Source organism: Heloderma suspectum, chromosome 3 (genome assembly GCF_057233095.1).
Source record: "Heloderma suspectum isolate Gila_16-S chromosome 3, 16-S_ref, whole genome shotgun sequence".
In the NCBI taxonomy this organism is placed as follows: domain Eukaryota; kingdom Metazoa; phylum Chordata; class Lepidosauria; order Squamata; family Helodermatidae; genus Heloderma; species Heloderma suspectum.
Genome location: NC_139460.1, coordinates 182646874 through 182662984, shown reverse-complemented (window position 1 = coordinate 182662984; position 16111 = coordinate 182646874). Strand labels below are relative to the sequence as shown.

Sequence of the window (16111 nt, the reverse complement as noted above, 5' to 3'; positions counted from 1 at the left end):
GGGGGTTTTCAGTCTGGGGAAGGAAAGGTCAAGCACATTGCCCAGCAAAAGCAGGGTCTGGGCCACTTCTGGTGGCAAAAGATGCAGTAAGGCTGGGTTGGGGAAATCTGCAGACCCATGATTGGAAATGGGGTGGGGGTGGATGGAAGAGAGCAGTAGACACTTCAGCTATTGTCCAGAATAACAAAATTAGCACTCTACTGATTTCATGGTATTCAATTTTTGTTGCAAAACTTGTTGCTTTGAGGGAAATGTAGGAGTTTATTTTTGGCTATGGTTTTATTTCTCAGCCAAGGACACTTTACCCAGGCCCTGCTTTAGACGAGTCCCTACAAACCTCACCCCATGGTTCTTGGTTTTCTGCCCACCTTCTTAAATGGAATAGCACAGTCGCTTTGTAAGTAAAACCACACAAAGTTTATTTAAAAGACATTAAGACAAAAGTAAAGAACAGCTACCATGATACTTTGTGACAAAGTTTATAACAGGAGGAAGAAACAAGACATACATTAGCCATTAAACCTGTCTGTTAGCAGAGGGAACCCCCTGACGGGAACCACACCCCTTAGTATCTTGCATTCTCTTAATACCCCATTCAGTGCATCAAACTTGGTAATATGTGTTCCGAAATATCATTGGCTTCTGTACTTAGGATGCCCTTTAGACTTTTAGGCCACAACACCACCTGTTTGTCCTCTTTGTAACTATTTTCTAACTACAGAGTCAGCAAATGTCTAGTTCTTGTACCTTCGTTGGTTCCTCTGTTTGTGGCCTTCTTTGGGTTTGCCACTTTATCCTTCTTTGGCTTTTTGGCCAAACATACGCTATAGCTGTGCTGTGGGCCTTTATGATATACCTTCTGACATGTACTGTGGTTATACACCAGCAATATGATTAATAGGCTGATTAATATGTGCTTACTAAGCAATGTATGCTTGTATATAAAGTTTCATGTATTTCCATTCTCCTTCAGAAGGAAAATGCATCCACCAAAAAGCCTTTCCTTCCACTCTTCCATGCATTTTTTGTGCCCGTTCACAGCCCTTATTCCCCAGCTACTGCTGCTTGGTCACCAATTTTTTTTAAAACTTGAAAAGGCTTCTTCACCCACTCAGGGATCATGTAGTGAACATGATGCCATCACAGCACACATCTGAGCTGACACTCCCTATCTTGCCGTGCTGTACTTGTGGTTTCATTACCTGCCAGTTCTACCTGACAAGAATGTTGCCTCGATCCAGTTACTAAAAGATACCTGCAACACTCCAGCATTTGGGAGCCCCAGGCAATCTGTCCCAAGATGGACCTGGGCCCAGTCTACATGGAAACAGAATGAGAAGCATTGCTTTTTGAGCTTGTATATGCGCACGTTCAAAGCATCAGCTGTTAAAATGAATAAAGCTCTGCATACCTGTGCATCTCCACTTTTTGGCCCGCTGTTCCCCCCCACCCACCCCCATGCAGCTTTGAATCAACAGGCTTTCCCCCCTCGCTTGCTTTCAGTGGAGGAGTTACTTCCAAGTAGACATGCAAACATCCTCCTTCCTTCTCCGCCCGCTCCCTCCGGTGGCGGCAGCGCCCCTAAGCCCAGGTGAAGTAATGCATAGCTGCGCAACAACGCTCCTCCAGAAAAGTGCTATTGTGAATGACTGAGCAGCAGCAGCTATAATAACAACAACAACAACAACAACAACGGTCCTGACAGGATTAGGGGTCATTTGGGGGCCATCAGCTCTTAAAACCAATAAAGCTCTGCATACTTGAGAATTCGGAAAAGCGGGAGGGGAAGGGCATTGTAGGAATGAGTGTATAATTATGATGCTGCATGGAGATTTATTTATTTTTTACAAAGGGAACCCCAAAGCAACCTGACTTTCTCAGGAGTAAGCCTCATTTAAAAAAAAAGTGATTCAGTTCTGAGTAGACATGGTTATCCATGCCAGTTCGTTGTTCCTTGAGGCAAATAAATTAAAAGGGAGAAAAGAGAGAACTGGACCCATTTATATTTCCTCCACCACCCCCAGTAGGGACAAGCGGAAGGTTAAGTCCTTCCATTCCTTCCCTCTCCGGCTGTTTGAGGCTTGCTCTCTGCCACTCTCTCCCCCACCCCCTCACCCCTGCAGGTGGTGAACTGCAAAAGAGGACGAGTTACTTCCAAGTATGGATGCTTAGTTTTAAAAGGGCAGGCTTGAGGCTTGCTCTCCACTATTCCCCCTCCCCACTCCCACGCCCAATGAATACTATAACAACAGGCAGGGGAATTCTCCCAACCCCTCTGCTCCTGTACTTGGCAAAGTGTGATCTGAAGTTACTTCTGGGTAGACATGACTCAGCTCTCCTGGCACCCACCCCTGCCACTTTCCGTTCTGCCAATCAGCACTGCTCCAGCAGCCCACAGCGAGGGCAGTTCAGCTCACACAGATCCTGAAAGCACTCTGAAAGAGCCATGACGGGATAATCCGTCAGAAAAGCAGTTTGAGAAACACTGGATTTTAGAACTAGAAACAGCGTGCTGGCTGCAGAAAAGGGCATGCGTCATCTGACACTATCAACTGGGGTGCAGTAGAACTGGTATAAAAGCCCCTGTGTAGAACTGGCCCTGGAAGCAGTGCCAGGGAGTGTCATGAGAAGAGACTCTAGAGAGTCCTCCCACTTTGCACAAAGCTTGGCAAGGTCAGAGACAGAACATGCTTGTGCAAGGGATTTTGGGATGTTTTCATTCTGTGTAGGGCTTAGCAATTTGTACTGCCTCTAACCTGATGGGGCTCTGTACCAACTAGGGATGAATGGATCCATCTCCATCCAGGGCATGGGGGAGCGCAACAAGCTCCCCTGCCCCTGCTCGTGCAGCCTGGACCCACTCGGCGAACCGCCCCTCCTCTCCTTGCTTGCCGCCCTGCCCCTCCTCTCTGCGCCAAGGACTCTGACAGTCAAGTCCTTGCGCTTTATATGCACAAGGGCTTGACTGCCAGAGTCCTTGGCACAGTGCACCCTCCAAGTGCTCTACCCCTGTCAAAGAAGCCCTTGACAGCCAGGAGAGACAGGACAGGTCCTGGTACGGCCACCCCCCAGCACTCTAGCCCTGGCCTCCTCCCAAGGAGGAGCGCTGGGGCGCCGCTGAGGCCTGTCCTGCCTGTGCTGGTAGTCAAGGGCTTCCTGGACAGCCAGTGGAGGCAGAACAAGTCCTCAGCGGCACTCCCAGCCGCTCACTGAGCTCTGGGGTACTTGGCGGCCAGGTCCATCAGTACCCCACAGCTCAGCGAGTCGGGTTCAGGAGGCCGGGGGGGAGTCCCGTGCCATCCCTAGTACCAACAAAGAGTGACAGTAATGAGCCACACTTGATGGTTCTCTTAATGGGTCTGGGCAATGGGAAATGCCAGATGTCGCCGACCTCCAACACCAGCCATTAATTCAGCCTTGGAACTAGAATAGAATCTACTAATAATACAGGTTCGTCTCCACCCAAGTAAATAGAAATATTCTCCATTTGCATTTACAAGCCAGGTCACAATTATAATGTAGAATAATGGAAGCATTTCAGGGCTTGATTTGAGTTGGGGACCAACAGTGAAGGGATCTTCCAGGTGCTGATCTCCAGGAACAGAACTCCAACCTCTCATATATTTCATTATCTAGGACTATCTCTCTCAGCACATGTTTCAGAGCATGTACTGAGTGTGTACATGTATGACTATAACCAGCCCCCTGCATCTAGAGTTGGGATGTGGAGTTATTAAAAAAGGAAATTCTCAAGGCACAATTACAAACAATTCCAACAAGAAAAAAAGGTGGAAGACAACAGAAGAAGCCAATGTGGCTTCACAAAAAGCTTAGAGCTGACCTGAAAACAAAAAAGGACACATATAGGAAGTGGAAGGAAGGCCAAGCTACAAAGGAAGAGTACAAGCAGGTAGCACAGAGTTGTAGGGATGGTGTCAGGAAGGCTAAAGCTGAGAACGAGCTGAGGTTAGCAAGGGATGCTAAAAGCAACAAACTTGAGAGATACATGGCTCAACAACACTACGAGTGAGAAGGATTTTGAAATTGTTGTAGAACACAAGCTGAATATGAGCCAACAATGTGATGCTGCTGCAAAAAAGGGAAATGCTATTTTGGGCTGCATTAATAGAAGCATAGCTTCCAAATCCTGGGAAGTGCTAGTTCCCCTCTTCTCAGCACTGGTTTGGCCTCATCTGGAGTACTGTGTCCAGTTCTGGGCACCACACTTTAAGATGGATGCAGACAAACTGGAGAGGGTTCAGAGGAGGGCAACAAAGATGATCAGGGGACTGGAAACAAAGCCCTATGAAGAGAGACTGAAAGAACTGGGCATGTTTAGCCGTGAAAAGAGAAGACTGAGGGGAGATATGATAGTGCTCTTCAAGTACTTGAAAGGTTGTCACAGAGAAGAAGGCCAGGATCTCTTCTCGATCATCCTGGAGTGCAGGACACGGAATAATGGGCTTAAGTGACAGGAAGCCAGATTCTGGTTGAACATCAGGAAAAACGTCCTGACTGTTAGAGCAATACGACAATGGACCCAATTCCCTAGGGAAGTAGTGGGCTCTCCCACACTGGAGGCTTTCAAGGTGAGGCTGGATGGCCATCTGTCAGTGATGCTCTGACTTGGATTCCTGCATTGAGCAGGGGGTTGGACTCGATGGTCTTGTAGGCCCCATCCAACCCTATGATTCTATGTAATCACTGCAAATGCTGATATGCCAAAGGATATATCCTTAATGCATAATTGCCCTTTAGGGTTTCTTATATATTAGAAACTCTATTAAGCATAAATTCCTAGTGTGACAAAAGAAGGATGGCAACCCATGCCTCTGCCCTCAGAGATACTTCTATTTTGAGACCTTGTTGAGTCACAGAACTTCCAGATGCTACTTTCTTTCTCTTGTCTGTTTGTTTGTATTACATTTCTGTGCTGCCCAGTAGCTGAAGTTCTTCCATTCTCTCTTCACTTGTTCCAAAACTACTCAGCATAGAAAGCTGTTGGTTGGTTTCAAAGAATACAAGATACAAAACAGGCAAGGTGTTAACTTTGTATTCCCATTGCTGTATGTGTAAACACGATTTTGCCATTGTTGTAAACTTTAAAGTTCTACATCTCTTGGAAACAGATAAATCTTACCTAATAAAGATTTTCCTGTAATTCAAACCCTTGCATATTCCTATATGAATAGAATTTGCTCCAGTAAAAGACATGACCTTCTTAAACCAGTATTGTATATTTCAAGCCAGTCAGTTTCACTAAATCTTATTGAGAATTTGCATGTTGTTGTTTTCTCTAGTGACCTATGGGATGACCAGTACAAATGCCTATTACTACACCAAAGTGATGTCTGAACTTTTCTTGCAAACCTCTTCTGACAGCGGTGTCTCCTTCCAGACTATTGGAAGCATGACCGATTTTTGGGAAGTGAGTACCTACAAGCTTTGGATGTACTGTGTTTCCTGTGTCAGGTTCTGTAAGCAATTTAAAAATGGTTGCACTGACTGGCATAAAACAAACAAGCAACCCTGATAAGCCACTTTAACTCTGGCCATGTAGCAACCCTACCCAAGGCCAACAACTGAAAGCTGATTTGTTCTTTTTTAGTTTCTGCAGATTTTAGTCTGCCTGCCGGGGTTGAATGTACATGTGGGTATTCAGTTGTGTGAATCAGCACAAGCTGATGCACAAGAAAATATGTGGGAAAATTTATACAGCTCGTGCAATCAACCTTCAATGACTAGTACACCTGCCAGTAAATAACCAGTTCATCCCCTTTCCCCAACACACGCAGGAGGGCCCCTCTCTCTGGTACCCAGAGCTCTGATCTTTTCCCCTCTCCCCGCAAGGAGAGCACTTCCTTTTTACAAATGGAGACTCTCTTCTTTTGCAGTTAGAATCCAATAATACAGCCCTGCCCATTTGGCCATATGAGTTAAACATGGCTGTCTTAAATCACATGCATTTCTTCTCCTTTTCTGCCTATTTCCACAGTATACACAAGGCCCTTTACTGGACAGTTTGTACTGGACCAAATGGTACAACAATAAATCTCTAGGCCACAGCACTCAGTCATATATCTATTATGAGAACTTGCTGCTTGGTGTCCCACGACTGCGCCAATTGAAGGTCCAGAACAACTCATGTGTGGTGCACGATGACTTCAAGGAAGACATCTCTGGCTGCTATGATGTATACAGTGAGGACAAAGAGAACAGATTCCCCTTTGGACTCTTCAATGGAACAGCGTAAGTGGACAATAACCTCTGCCTCTTTGAGTTTCACAAGCTCCAGGTCTAAAGATTCTCTCCACTTTAGGAATGCAAAATTACAGTCTACTCCTTTTATAGATACACTGGCATAAGATAACTTTGTCTTGTTATTTTATTTATTTTAAATGCTTATACCATGCCTTTCTTCACCGTATGCTCAAGGTGGCATACAAAATACAATCTCATAATAACATAAAAACCGTCAAACTACAAACATATCATAAAACGTAACCATAAACAGAGCAGTATTAAAATACCAAGCCAGAAGAACATGCAGCCAAATGCCTTCTTGAACAGCCATCTTTTAACTAAATGCTTAAAAGAGCCTAGTGTCAGGGCCTTACAGATCTCACCCGGAAGAGCATTCCCAAGGTGGCTTCCACCCCAGAGAAGGCCCTACTCCAAATAGTTGGCCGTTGTCCCTCAAATGACCAAGAAATATGGAGCAAGCTGTCAGGAAATGAGCAGAGTATGCAGGGAGGAATATATGGAAGAGAGCGATCCTTAAAGTACCCAGGTCCAAAGCCCCTCAGTGACAATACAAGATAAGAAGCAGGAATGTAACTGCTATGAGACAGGGCAGGGATATAACTTTTACTTCTCCCCCTTCTTTACAAGATTTCCCCAGAAAAATAATTACTGATACACTGCCACCAGGCAGGATGAACCTCTTGACACATCCTAATCTGTCCAGCTGTTTGGGAGTTCCTGACATAACTGTTTGGGAGTTCCTAGCCCAGCCCTAGGGAAAAAAATAAAAAGAAAAGTGCTTTAGATTTTCTTCTCAAAAGCCCAGAAGCACAGGACTTAACAACACCTTATAAAAATCCTGAGAACACAAGCAGTAGTTTTGTAACCATGCAGTACTTTGCATGGGGAAGAGTTTAGTGAGAATTTCCTTTTAAAACAATGCAGCCAAACGCTGAAATATTAAAAAGGACTATATTTGAGGGGGGGAACAAATGGGAAAAAACACATGGGAAGGCAACAAACACACAAAGAGAGAATTGCAAATAAAATAATCTAACTGATCTAGTTACATGTTGCCCGCTGGAGTGGAGTCTTAGGTTCTGGAGCATATGCAAAGTTCACTGCAGAGAGAACGGTCTGAGAGAGAGCATCTTGGCCTCCTGCTAGAAGGAACATGGAAGGCTCCAGAAAGAGTGAGTGAACTCTTACTTTTATAGGAATCTGAGTTCAGTAAAAGCCAGCTCCTTAGTTAGGAACAATTGTTGTTTTGTCCAATAATGCAATAGCCTCCATTTCTGATGCCAGTGGCCTAGCCAGAAAAATGAAAAGTACGTAGTAGCTGGGCCCAGCTTCCTAATGACTCTAACTTACATCTCAACACTGCCCAATCAGTTTGAATCAGTTAGCCTATTCAAAAAATGAATTTAAGGTTTTGCTCACATTTTGGAGGACAAAAAGGTGAGATAAGCCTATTCAAGGCAGGGTGGTAAATCACCAGATGCTCTAGGGGGCACTGTTGAGTTATATCAGGAGTTTGTTTTTATTTCCAAAGTGAAAATTACACAGCCCTAGCCATAAATATGGGTCCTTGATAGAAAAACTGGTTTCCAAATGATTATAGAAGATCATGAGCCCTTCTACTTAATGCATAGAAAAAGAAGTTTGTGGGAGGTAGGGGAGGCTCAAGCACTAATAAAGCTACACCCTCTGCAATTTCCCCCAATCATGAGAGAAATTCACTTTGCACATGCTCAGAAATAGTCTTCATTATTGCTTAACAGGCCAAATATATTTACTGTATTTAAAACATGTATATCCTGCCTTTTATCAATGATTTCAAGGTGGCTTACATGAACTGAAACAGATAAAACAGCAAAAGCAACCAGCAGATAAAGGCACATTAAAAGTCAGAGCTTGAAGTAATTAATATATTCATAATGTTTTAAAGTGCCTGGGCAATTTCTTTTCTTTTTTTACTTGGCACCTAGAAGACAGCAAAATTGATGTCAGGCATACATCGGGCGGGGAGGGGATTCCACAGTTGGAGTTTCCGCTACCACAACCCAAAGCTCACTCCTGATGGAGGTGGTGGAGAAGGGCACTGGCCAATGAGTTCATTGTGCACCCAAGAATTGTGTACAGAGAGAGGATAACACGGGGCCAAGAATATGTCTGCAAGGGATGCTAATGGAGAGAGGGAAAGCAGAGGAAGGGCTTTCCCCCTATGGAAACAGTGAGAGAACTGTCCGCAGTAGGAACTGTGGTCAGGGTCATGGGGGCCTAGGGCATAATGGAAGCCAAGCAAGACAGAGAGTGATCAAGTGTACTGATGATGACAGAGAAGTCAAGAAGGATGAGGATAGAGTCAAGGTCAAGGAGGATGAGGACCTTTGGATTTGACAGGAGATCATCAGAGATTTTGGTGAAGGGCAGTTGGAGTGCAGATAGCAGAAGCTGGGGGGGGGTTCTCCAATGACAATGGAAGGAGATGGAAGGAGAAACTAATGGTGGCTTACCCAGATTTTTCAAGGAGCTGGCTTTGGTCCACGCAGGGCTCCATGAGTGAGTGTATCACACCAGTAAAAGTTGCTTCACAGAACATACTTCTGGATTGGGGGCGGGGTTTGGAGTGAACATCATCTAACTGGCAGGGGCTGCTAAACCAATAAGAGAGCCCCCCCCCTTTCTCCTTTGAGAAAATCCTGGGAGGTGTCCTCCCCTGTCTCAACAGAAATCACTCTCTTTCTCTCTCTCTCTCCCCCTGCCTACCTTCATTAATTAATTCCTTACAGTGACAATCATTAAAGGAACACAGTGTTGCCTCTCTCCTTTTCCCTGAAGCTCCAGATACACCTGCATTTCATGAACAAGCCTCATTGAGCACGATGGGAGTTACTTCTGAGTAGACAGACACTAATTGGTTTGTGCTGGGAAACACAGGGACAGGAAACACAGAAATAGGAAACACCCCTTGACCAAGGTCACGGTGAAAGGCACAGCCCTGGGCTACCAGAGCTAAATGCAGGGGCTGGGGCACACAATAACTATACTGGGGAGAACCCAACTTAAGGAAAAGAATCGGACTTTAAGCAGTCTCCGGAAATCTGTTTTTTCCGTGATAAGCTCCAGGGTGGCTGCTGGGTGGGCACGACGTCATGTATCCCTAACAACGTCCAAATACAGCTAGCTCAGAGTAAATTGCTCATGGAGACACTCCCCAGATTGTGGTTCTGTGGGTGGACAGGGATGAACTGAAGGAGGAAACCACTGAGTCTAAGTAACAGTCAAAAGTGATGAATGAGAGAAGAGTGTTTGGGGAAATGAGCTGTAGAATACATGTCACAGAAAAACAGGACACAGAATGTGTACAGGATTGCCTGTGTACAATATTGAAGAATATAAGCCAGTGATCAGATGGAGGAAATTCCACAACAGAGGAGTCAAAGGGGAGTATTCAGATGATCAATGGGGGAATGCCTCTCCCACCCTGGAGGCATTCAAGATGAGGCTGGACAGCCACCTGTCAGGGATGCTCTGACTTGGATTGCTGCATTGAGCAGGGGGTTGGACTCCATGGTCTTATAGGCCCCTTCCAACCCTACTATTCTGTGATTCTAAGCAATGCAGCGTGGCTGTTTTCCCCCATCCATTCTGGTCACACGACCAGGATTACCCTAATTACCCACTCCATGTCGCGAGTTGCCATGTTGTCTGACCCTGGTGCTCAGCATGGCCATTGTGACTTTTCACCCACCCTACAACCCCTACTGCAAGCCATGGTTAGTCCAAAATACAATCTCTCTCATCTACGATTTAATTGTGGATGAGGGAGCCAGCCTGGCATGCATAACTGAAACCTGGGTAAAAGAACAGGGAGGATTAGTCTCTCCCAGCTGTGTCTTCCCAGGAACTCAGTGCAACATTAATATAGAGGGCTGTGGAAGGGATAAGGGGTGCTGAAGTCTATCTTGATTCCCTCTCCAGATTTCCTGTCCATTTCTTCAGTGTTTCTTTCTTGTGATGGGCACTTGGGGCAGATCAGGGATTCTGCTTGTATACTGTCCATCCTGCTGCTCATCAGCTGCTTCCTGGCTGAACTGACAGAGATGGTCTCAGGATGATTGTTTTGGGAGACCTCAGCATACATGCTGAAGTCATTGGATCCAAGGTGGGCCGGACTTCAGGGCAACCATGAAAACAATGGGGCTGCCCCAACATGTCACTAGCCCAATTCATGTGGCTGGACGCACTCTGGATGTGGTCAGGAGGATGGTAATCTGAAGGTGGGAGATTTAACATGTCATGGTTAGATCATTTCCTGTTGAGTTTTAGTCTTTCAGAGGCTTTCCCACTCTCCACTGGTGGAGGAACTATTACAATAGTCTACAATACAATAGGAACAATTACAGTACAAAAGGAACTATTACAATAGGATTCTTTGACTTAGATTCCTGCAGTGAGCAGGGGGTTGGACTCAATGGTCTTATAGGCCCCTTCCAACCTTGCTATTCTATGATTCTAGTCTGTCCCCAGAAGCTAATGAATCCTGATAGATTCTGGAGGATTTTCCAGCTGGTATGGCTGGTGACCTGATTACTCTGTGGAATACGGAGATATCTTGAGCAGCTGACATGATCATAGGATAGTAGGGTTGGAAGGGGCCAACAAGACCATCGAGTCCAACCCCCTGCTCAATGCAACAATCCAAGTCAGAGCATCCCAGATAGATGGCTGTCCAGCCTCATCTTGAATGCCTCCAGTGTGGCAGAGCCCATCACCTCCCTAGGTAATTGATTCCATTGTCATATTGCTCTAACAGTCAGGAAGTTTTTCCTGATGTTCAGCCGGAATCTGGCTTCCTGTAACTTGAGCCCATTCTTCTGAGTCCTGCCCTCTGGGATGAACAAGAAGTGATCCTGGCCTTACTCTCTGTGACAACCTTTCAAGTACTTGAAGAGTGCTATCATATCTCCCCTCAGTCTTCTCTTTTCAAGGCTAAACATGCCCAGTTCTTTCAGTCTCTCTTCATAGGGCTTTGTTTCCAGTCCCCTGATCATCCTCGTTGCCCTCCTCTGAACCCTTTCCAGTTTGTCTGCATTCTTCTTAAAGTGTGGTGCCCAGAACTGGACACAGAACTCCAGATGAGGCCAAACCAGTGCTGAGTAGAGGGAAACTAGTACTTCCCGGGATTTGGAAGCTATGCTTCTATTAATGCAGCCCAAAATAGCATTTCCCTTTTTTGCAGCCACATCACACTGTGATCTACAACAATTTCAAGATCCTTCTCGCTTGTCATGTTGTTGAGCCACGTATCCCCCATCTTGTAACTGTGCATTTGGTTTCTTTTTCCTAGGTGCAGAACTTGGCATTTATCCCTATTAAATTTCATTCTGTTATTTTCTGCCCAGCACTCCAGTCTATCCAGATCACTTTGAATTTTGTTTCTGTCTTCCAAAGTATTAGCTATCCCGCCCAATTTTGTGTCATCCATGAATATGATCAGCATTCCCTGCACCTCCTCCTCCAAGTCATTAATCAAAATGCTGAACAGCACTGGGCCCAGGACTGAGCCCTGTGGTACCCCGCTCGTTACCTCTCCCCAGTTTGAGAAGATCCCATTGATAAGCACTCTTTGAGTCCGATTCTGTAGCCAACTGTGGATCCACCTGACTGTTGTTTTATCTAGCCCACTTGGAGCTAGTTTGCTCATCAGGATATCATGGGGCACTTTGTCAAAAGCTTTGCTGAAGTCAAGGTATATTATGTCCACAGCATTCCCACAGTCCACAAGGGAGGTGACTTGATCAAAAAAAGAGATCAGATTCATCTGGCAGGATTTGTTCTTGACAAATCCATGTTGGCTCGAGTAATCACTGCATTGTTTTCCAGGTGCTTACAGACTGATTGCTTTATCATCTGCTCCAGAATTTTCCCTGGGATTGATGTCAGACTGACTGGTCTGTAGTTCCCAGGTTCCTCCTTTTTACCCTTTTGGAAGGTAGGGACAGCCTTAGCCCTCCTCCCGTCATCTGGCACTTCCCCCGTCCTCCATGATTTCTCAAAGAGAATAGACAGTGGTTCTGAGAGTTCTTGTGCCAGTTCCTTTATTACTCTAGGGTGCATTTCATCTGGCCCTGGAGATTTGAACTCATTCAAAGTAATTAGGTGTTCCTTGACCATATGCCTATCGATCTCAAGCTGCAATCCTGCCCCTTCAGCCTGCACTTCGCCTTTGCCAGGGGGGTCATAGACCCTCTTTGGGGAAAAGACTGAGCCAAAGTAGGAATTGAGCACTTCTGCCTTTTTTTTGTCATCCATTATCATTTTGCCATCCTTATTGAATAGCTGAACCACCATTTCTTTCCTCTGTCTTTTACTGTGCACGTAGCTGAAGAAAGCCTTTTTGTTGCTTTTAGCATCCCTCGCTAACCTCAGCTCGTTCTCAGCTTTAGCCTTCCTGCCGCCATCCCTGCAACTCTGTGCTACCTGCCTGTACTCTTCCTTTGTTACTTGGCCTTCCTTCCACTTTCTATATGTGTCCTTTTTTGTTTTCAGGTCATCTCTAAGCTTTTTGTGAAGCCACAGTTGCTTCTTTTGTTGTCTTCCACCTTTTTTTCTTGTTGAAATTGATTGCACCTAAGTGCCCTCTCTCTTTTTGCAGAACCCATGCACCTACTTGGTATACATCTGAGCTGAGGGCAATAAAGCAAGTGGGATGACAGCTAGAACAGAAGTGGAGAAGAACTCATGCTGAGAACATCTCTACATTAAGCCAAAAACCTGCAAAACCCCACATCCTTTCCAACGCTTCCTTCTTTCAGTTTCTTTGCAGGATTAGGAAGGCCTCCTTTACATGGCAGACACCTGGTTTGAACTAAGGGAGTGCCTCCCTCCCTCCTCAGCATGTGTGCAAAGGGGAGGGAGTCTTGTTTTTGTAGCTTAACTTCAGCTGTACTGTTTTCTCGCAGCCCCCAGGAAACCTCTGACTTACTTCTGAGTAGACATAAAATGTAAGATTGTGCTGTAAGTCTGCAACCCTTGGCACACTTATGTAGGCATAAGCTGCATTGAACTCAATGGGACTTACTCCTGAGCAGACGTAAGATCACCCTGTAAGTCTGCAACCCCCAGCACACTTACTTGGGAGTAAGCCCCATTGAACTTAATGGGGTGCTCTGAAACAACAGAGGACATGGCTTCTGAGTTTGGTGGGTTGGGGGATCAGATGTGCAGGGAGGCATTTTACCCTCTTCTCCCTCCAACTGAGAAATGCAGAGGCAGGAAACGCAATTGGCAGGTGATTCTTGACCTCGCTGCTGTCAAATCGCATCCTGACCCAGCCCCCAACAACTGGAAACAAACACCCACAGCAGGCAGACACAGCAGTTTCTTCTGCTATCGGAGAATTTCGCACTGAGGTCATGGCGCTCCCGTTCCATGGGCTGGAAAAAATACCACATTTTTTGTGTTCGGGGAAAACCCAGGATAGGCTGGAGGAAATGGCAGGAGACATCCTGGAGGATAACAGCATTATCTAAAGAGCCCGCAAACTGCCGAGAGAGCCATCTCCATAGCAGGATAAAAGCTCCATGTGATGAACTCCTGAATCTGATTGAATAGCTTAATGCCCATTATTGAGCCTCTTTGCTAGTGAGGGTGGCAAAGACAGATTTGTGTCCACCACTGCTGCATCTTCACCATGCCATCCATCTGAGCTTTTCTGGGTGATGAGGGGCCTCTTACAATCTGGCCCAGAGAGATAGTTGTTTGTACCCTCAGTGGCACTTGTGACAGGTTTGTGAGACACTTTGAAGATCTGCCACAACTTAGATTCCACAGTTCATGCAATTCCAGTAGCGGAGGTGTCCAGGACACTGTCCGATCCAGTTATATGGGATGAAATTCAGTTGTTGAGGCCTGAGGATGTGATATGCTTGAACCTTGCCCGTCTTGGGTCATTATATCTAATTGGAGGGGATATCTGGTTGGTTCCAGGATGTTGTAAAGTCCTCTGTGAACAAGGGGGTTCTTTACCAGGTTCTTTAAAAGAGGGAGTGATTAGGCCACTCCTGAAGAAACCTAGCCTGAACCCAGAAGATGAAAACAAAGATACGTTGGTTGTCAGTATTCTTTTCCTGGGGGTCGGGTGGGGGGGTCACGTCACAGTCAAAGAACGGTGGGCTAGCTCAGAGCTCCCAACCATGACACAGACATCTTATTAAAAATAGCATGTCAAATTGACTAAAAAAACCCAATTAAACTGGCAAGAAATTGTGCTTCAAAGTCCTCAGACACATAGAGAATATGATCTGAAATCATATTTTGGATCAAGAAATAATGCAGCAACGTGATGATTTTTTGTATGTGTGTGGTTGGTGTTTTGTAAATTGTTGGCATTACTATAGTGCCTTGGCTAATATTTATTTTATTCTGGGAAAGGCTGCATGGGCAGGAAGCTCATGGCACATGACAGCTAGTAGTAAGAGGATTCTGACATAAGTAAATTGGGCTACATGCCTTTATTGTAATTGAAGCCCATTGACCTCTGTGTCCTCTACTTTAATTTAGTCAAAGGAGTTGCCCTGCTGCAGAATGCATGGCTTGGGAACTCTAGATACATGCAAATGCCTTCCTGACTACCAAGTCACCACCCACAAGAGTACCTTTAAACTGGCCAATCTAGAGTCTTGGCTGGAAACATCCTGAAGCATCCTCACCACAAGATAGATCAGGAGGTTAAGGAACCATGTGGGCCTCAGTTGTGGTACTCTTTGTTCTGTATACCTCCACCTAACTGTCTCTCAGAAGCATGCCTTTTGTAATGCTTAATCAACCAGCATCAGTTCAATCAAGTAGCAAGGAATGTCTCTGAGCTCCCCTTTCATTCCCCAGAGTTAAGCTATTGACCCAGTTGTTCTACCCCATCCTGAGTCTGCCCCAAATCATTGCCCCTTTGTTTGGAGTCTCTAATTTCCATTGAGCTGGGACACCCAATGCTAGTTTGCTTTTTGTTTGTGGGCCACTGATCTTTTGCAGGCCTCTTAGAATCCTGCAGAAGCCATGCCTTGCAGTGGATTACGTCACTGTTTATGAATCGCTGAGCCTCAACCTAACAGCTGACATGGACCCCTAATAACAACATAGCCAACCATTTAGTCTCCTCACCATCTTCTACTCAGAATCATCTTTGCATAGGCCTAATCTGGCTGGGTGACCAAACCAAAGCCCATAATTTTTGGCTAAAAGGCTGCAGCAGCAAGGGCAGCCTGTGCCTGTTGTGAGCTCCCAAGTATAACCACTATCATCTCTTCCCAGTCTACATACTTTGAACCAAGGATTATAATGCAAGGTTTCTAGAGGGACTCACAGCAAAGGTATCTATCCAAAGGCAAATAACTTCTACATCTCTTACATAATAATTCTTTAAATCACACATTAAAATTTATATTGCTTCACATTTAAGTACCATTGCACATAGTACTTGATCAGTAAAAATAAGTCCAAATAAGTCCAAAACTAAATTTCCACTTGCCAGTCTTTCCTTTGCAGCTCTCTCTTTCTCTTGCAACTTTCTCTGCTGCTTTATCTGGTTGCTTTATGAAGATAGGTTGGATCTTTGCTGAACTCATTGCCTTTCCAGAGCAGTCTTCTTGAGAAAATGGCTGCCAGTCATTTTCACATATAAAGGAGTTTCAAGTCCTTTATAACACAAAAACAACATAGCCAGAACAAACTCTTATAATATGTTAAGGGCATCTCTACACCAGCCTAAAATCCTGCATTTAAAGCGGGGCTTTCTGCTTCCATTTGAAATTCAGGATCACAACGACTCCCTTTTTCATGTGCTTCCTTTCCCCCCTCCTTCTCC

General features: G+C 45.2%; 1 protein-coding gene across 5 annotated transcripts in view; it reads left to right on the top strand.

The window, feature by feature from the left end:
* The window catches only part of PKD2L1 (polycystin 2 like 1, transient receptor potential cation channel), a 124618-nt gene that overhangs the window by 49256 nt on the left and 59251 nt on the right, over positions 1 to 16111 (top strand). For all 5 annotated transcript variants that reach the window (XM_084845144.1, XM_084845143.1, XM_084845140.1 and 2 more), the window contains 2 exons: positions 5301 to 5428; positions 5996 to 6249. In XM_084845144.1, the coding sequence (XP_084701270.1) occupies positions 5312 to 5428; positions 5996 to 6249 (371 nt within the window). In that variant the 5' untranslated portion in view covers positions 5301 to 5311. The remainder of the gene's footprint in view (positions 1 to 5300; positions 5429 to 5995; positions 6250 to 16111) is intronic.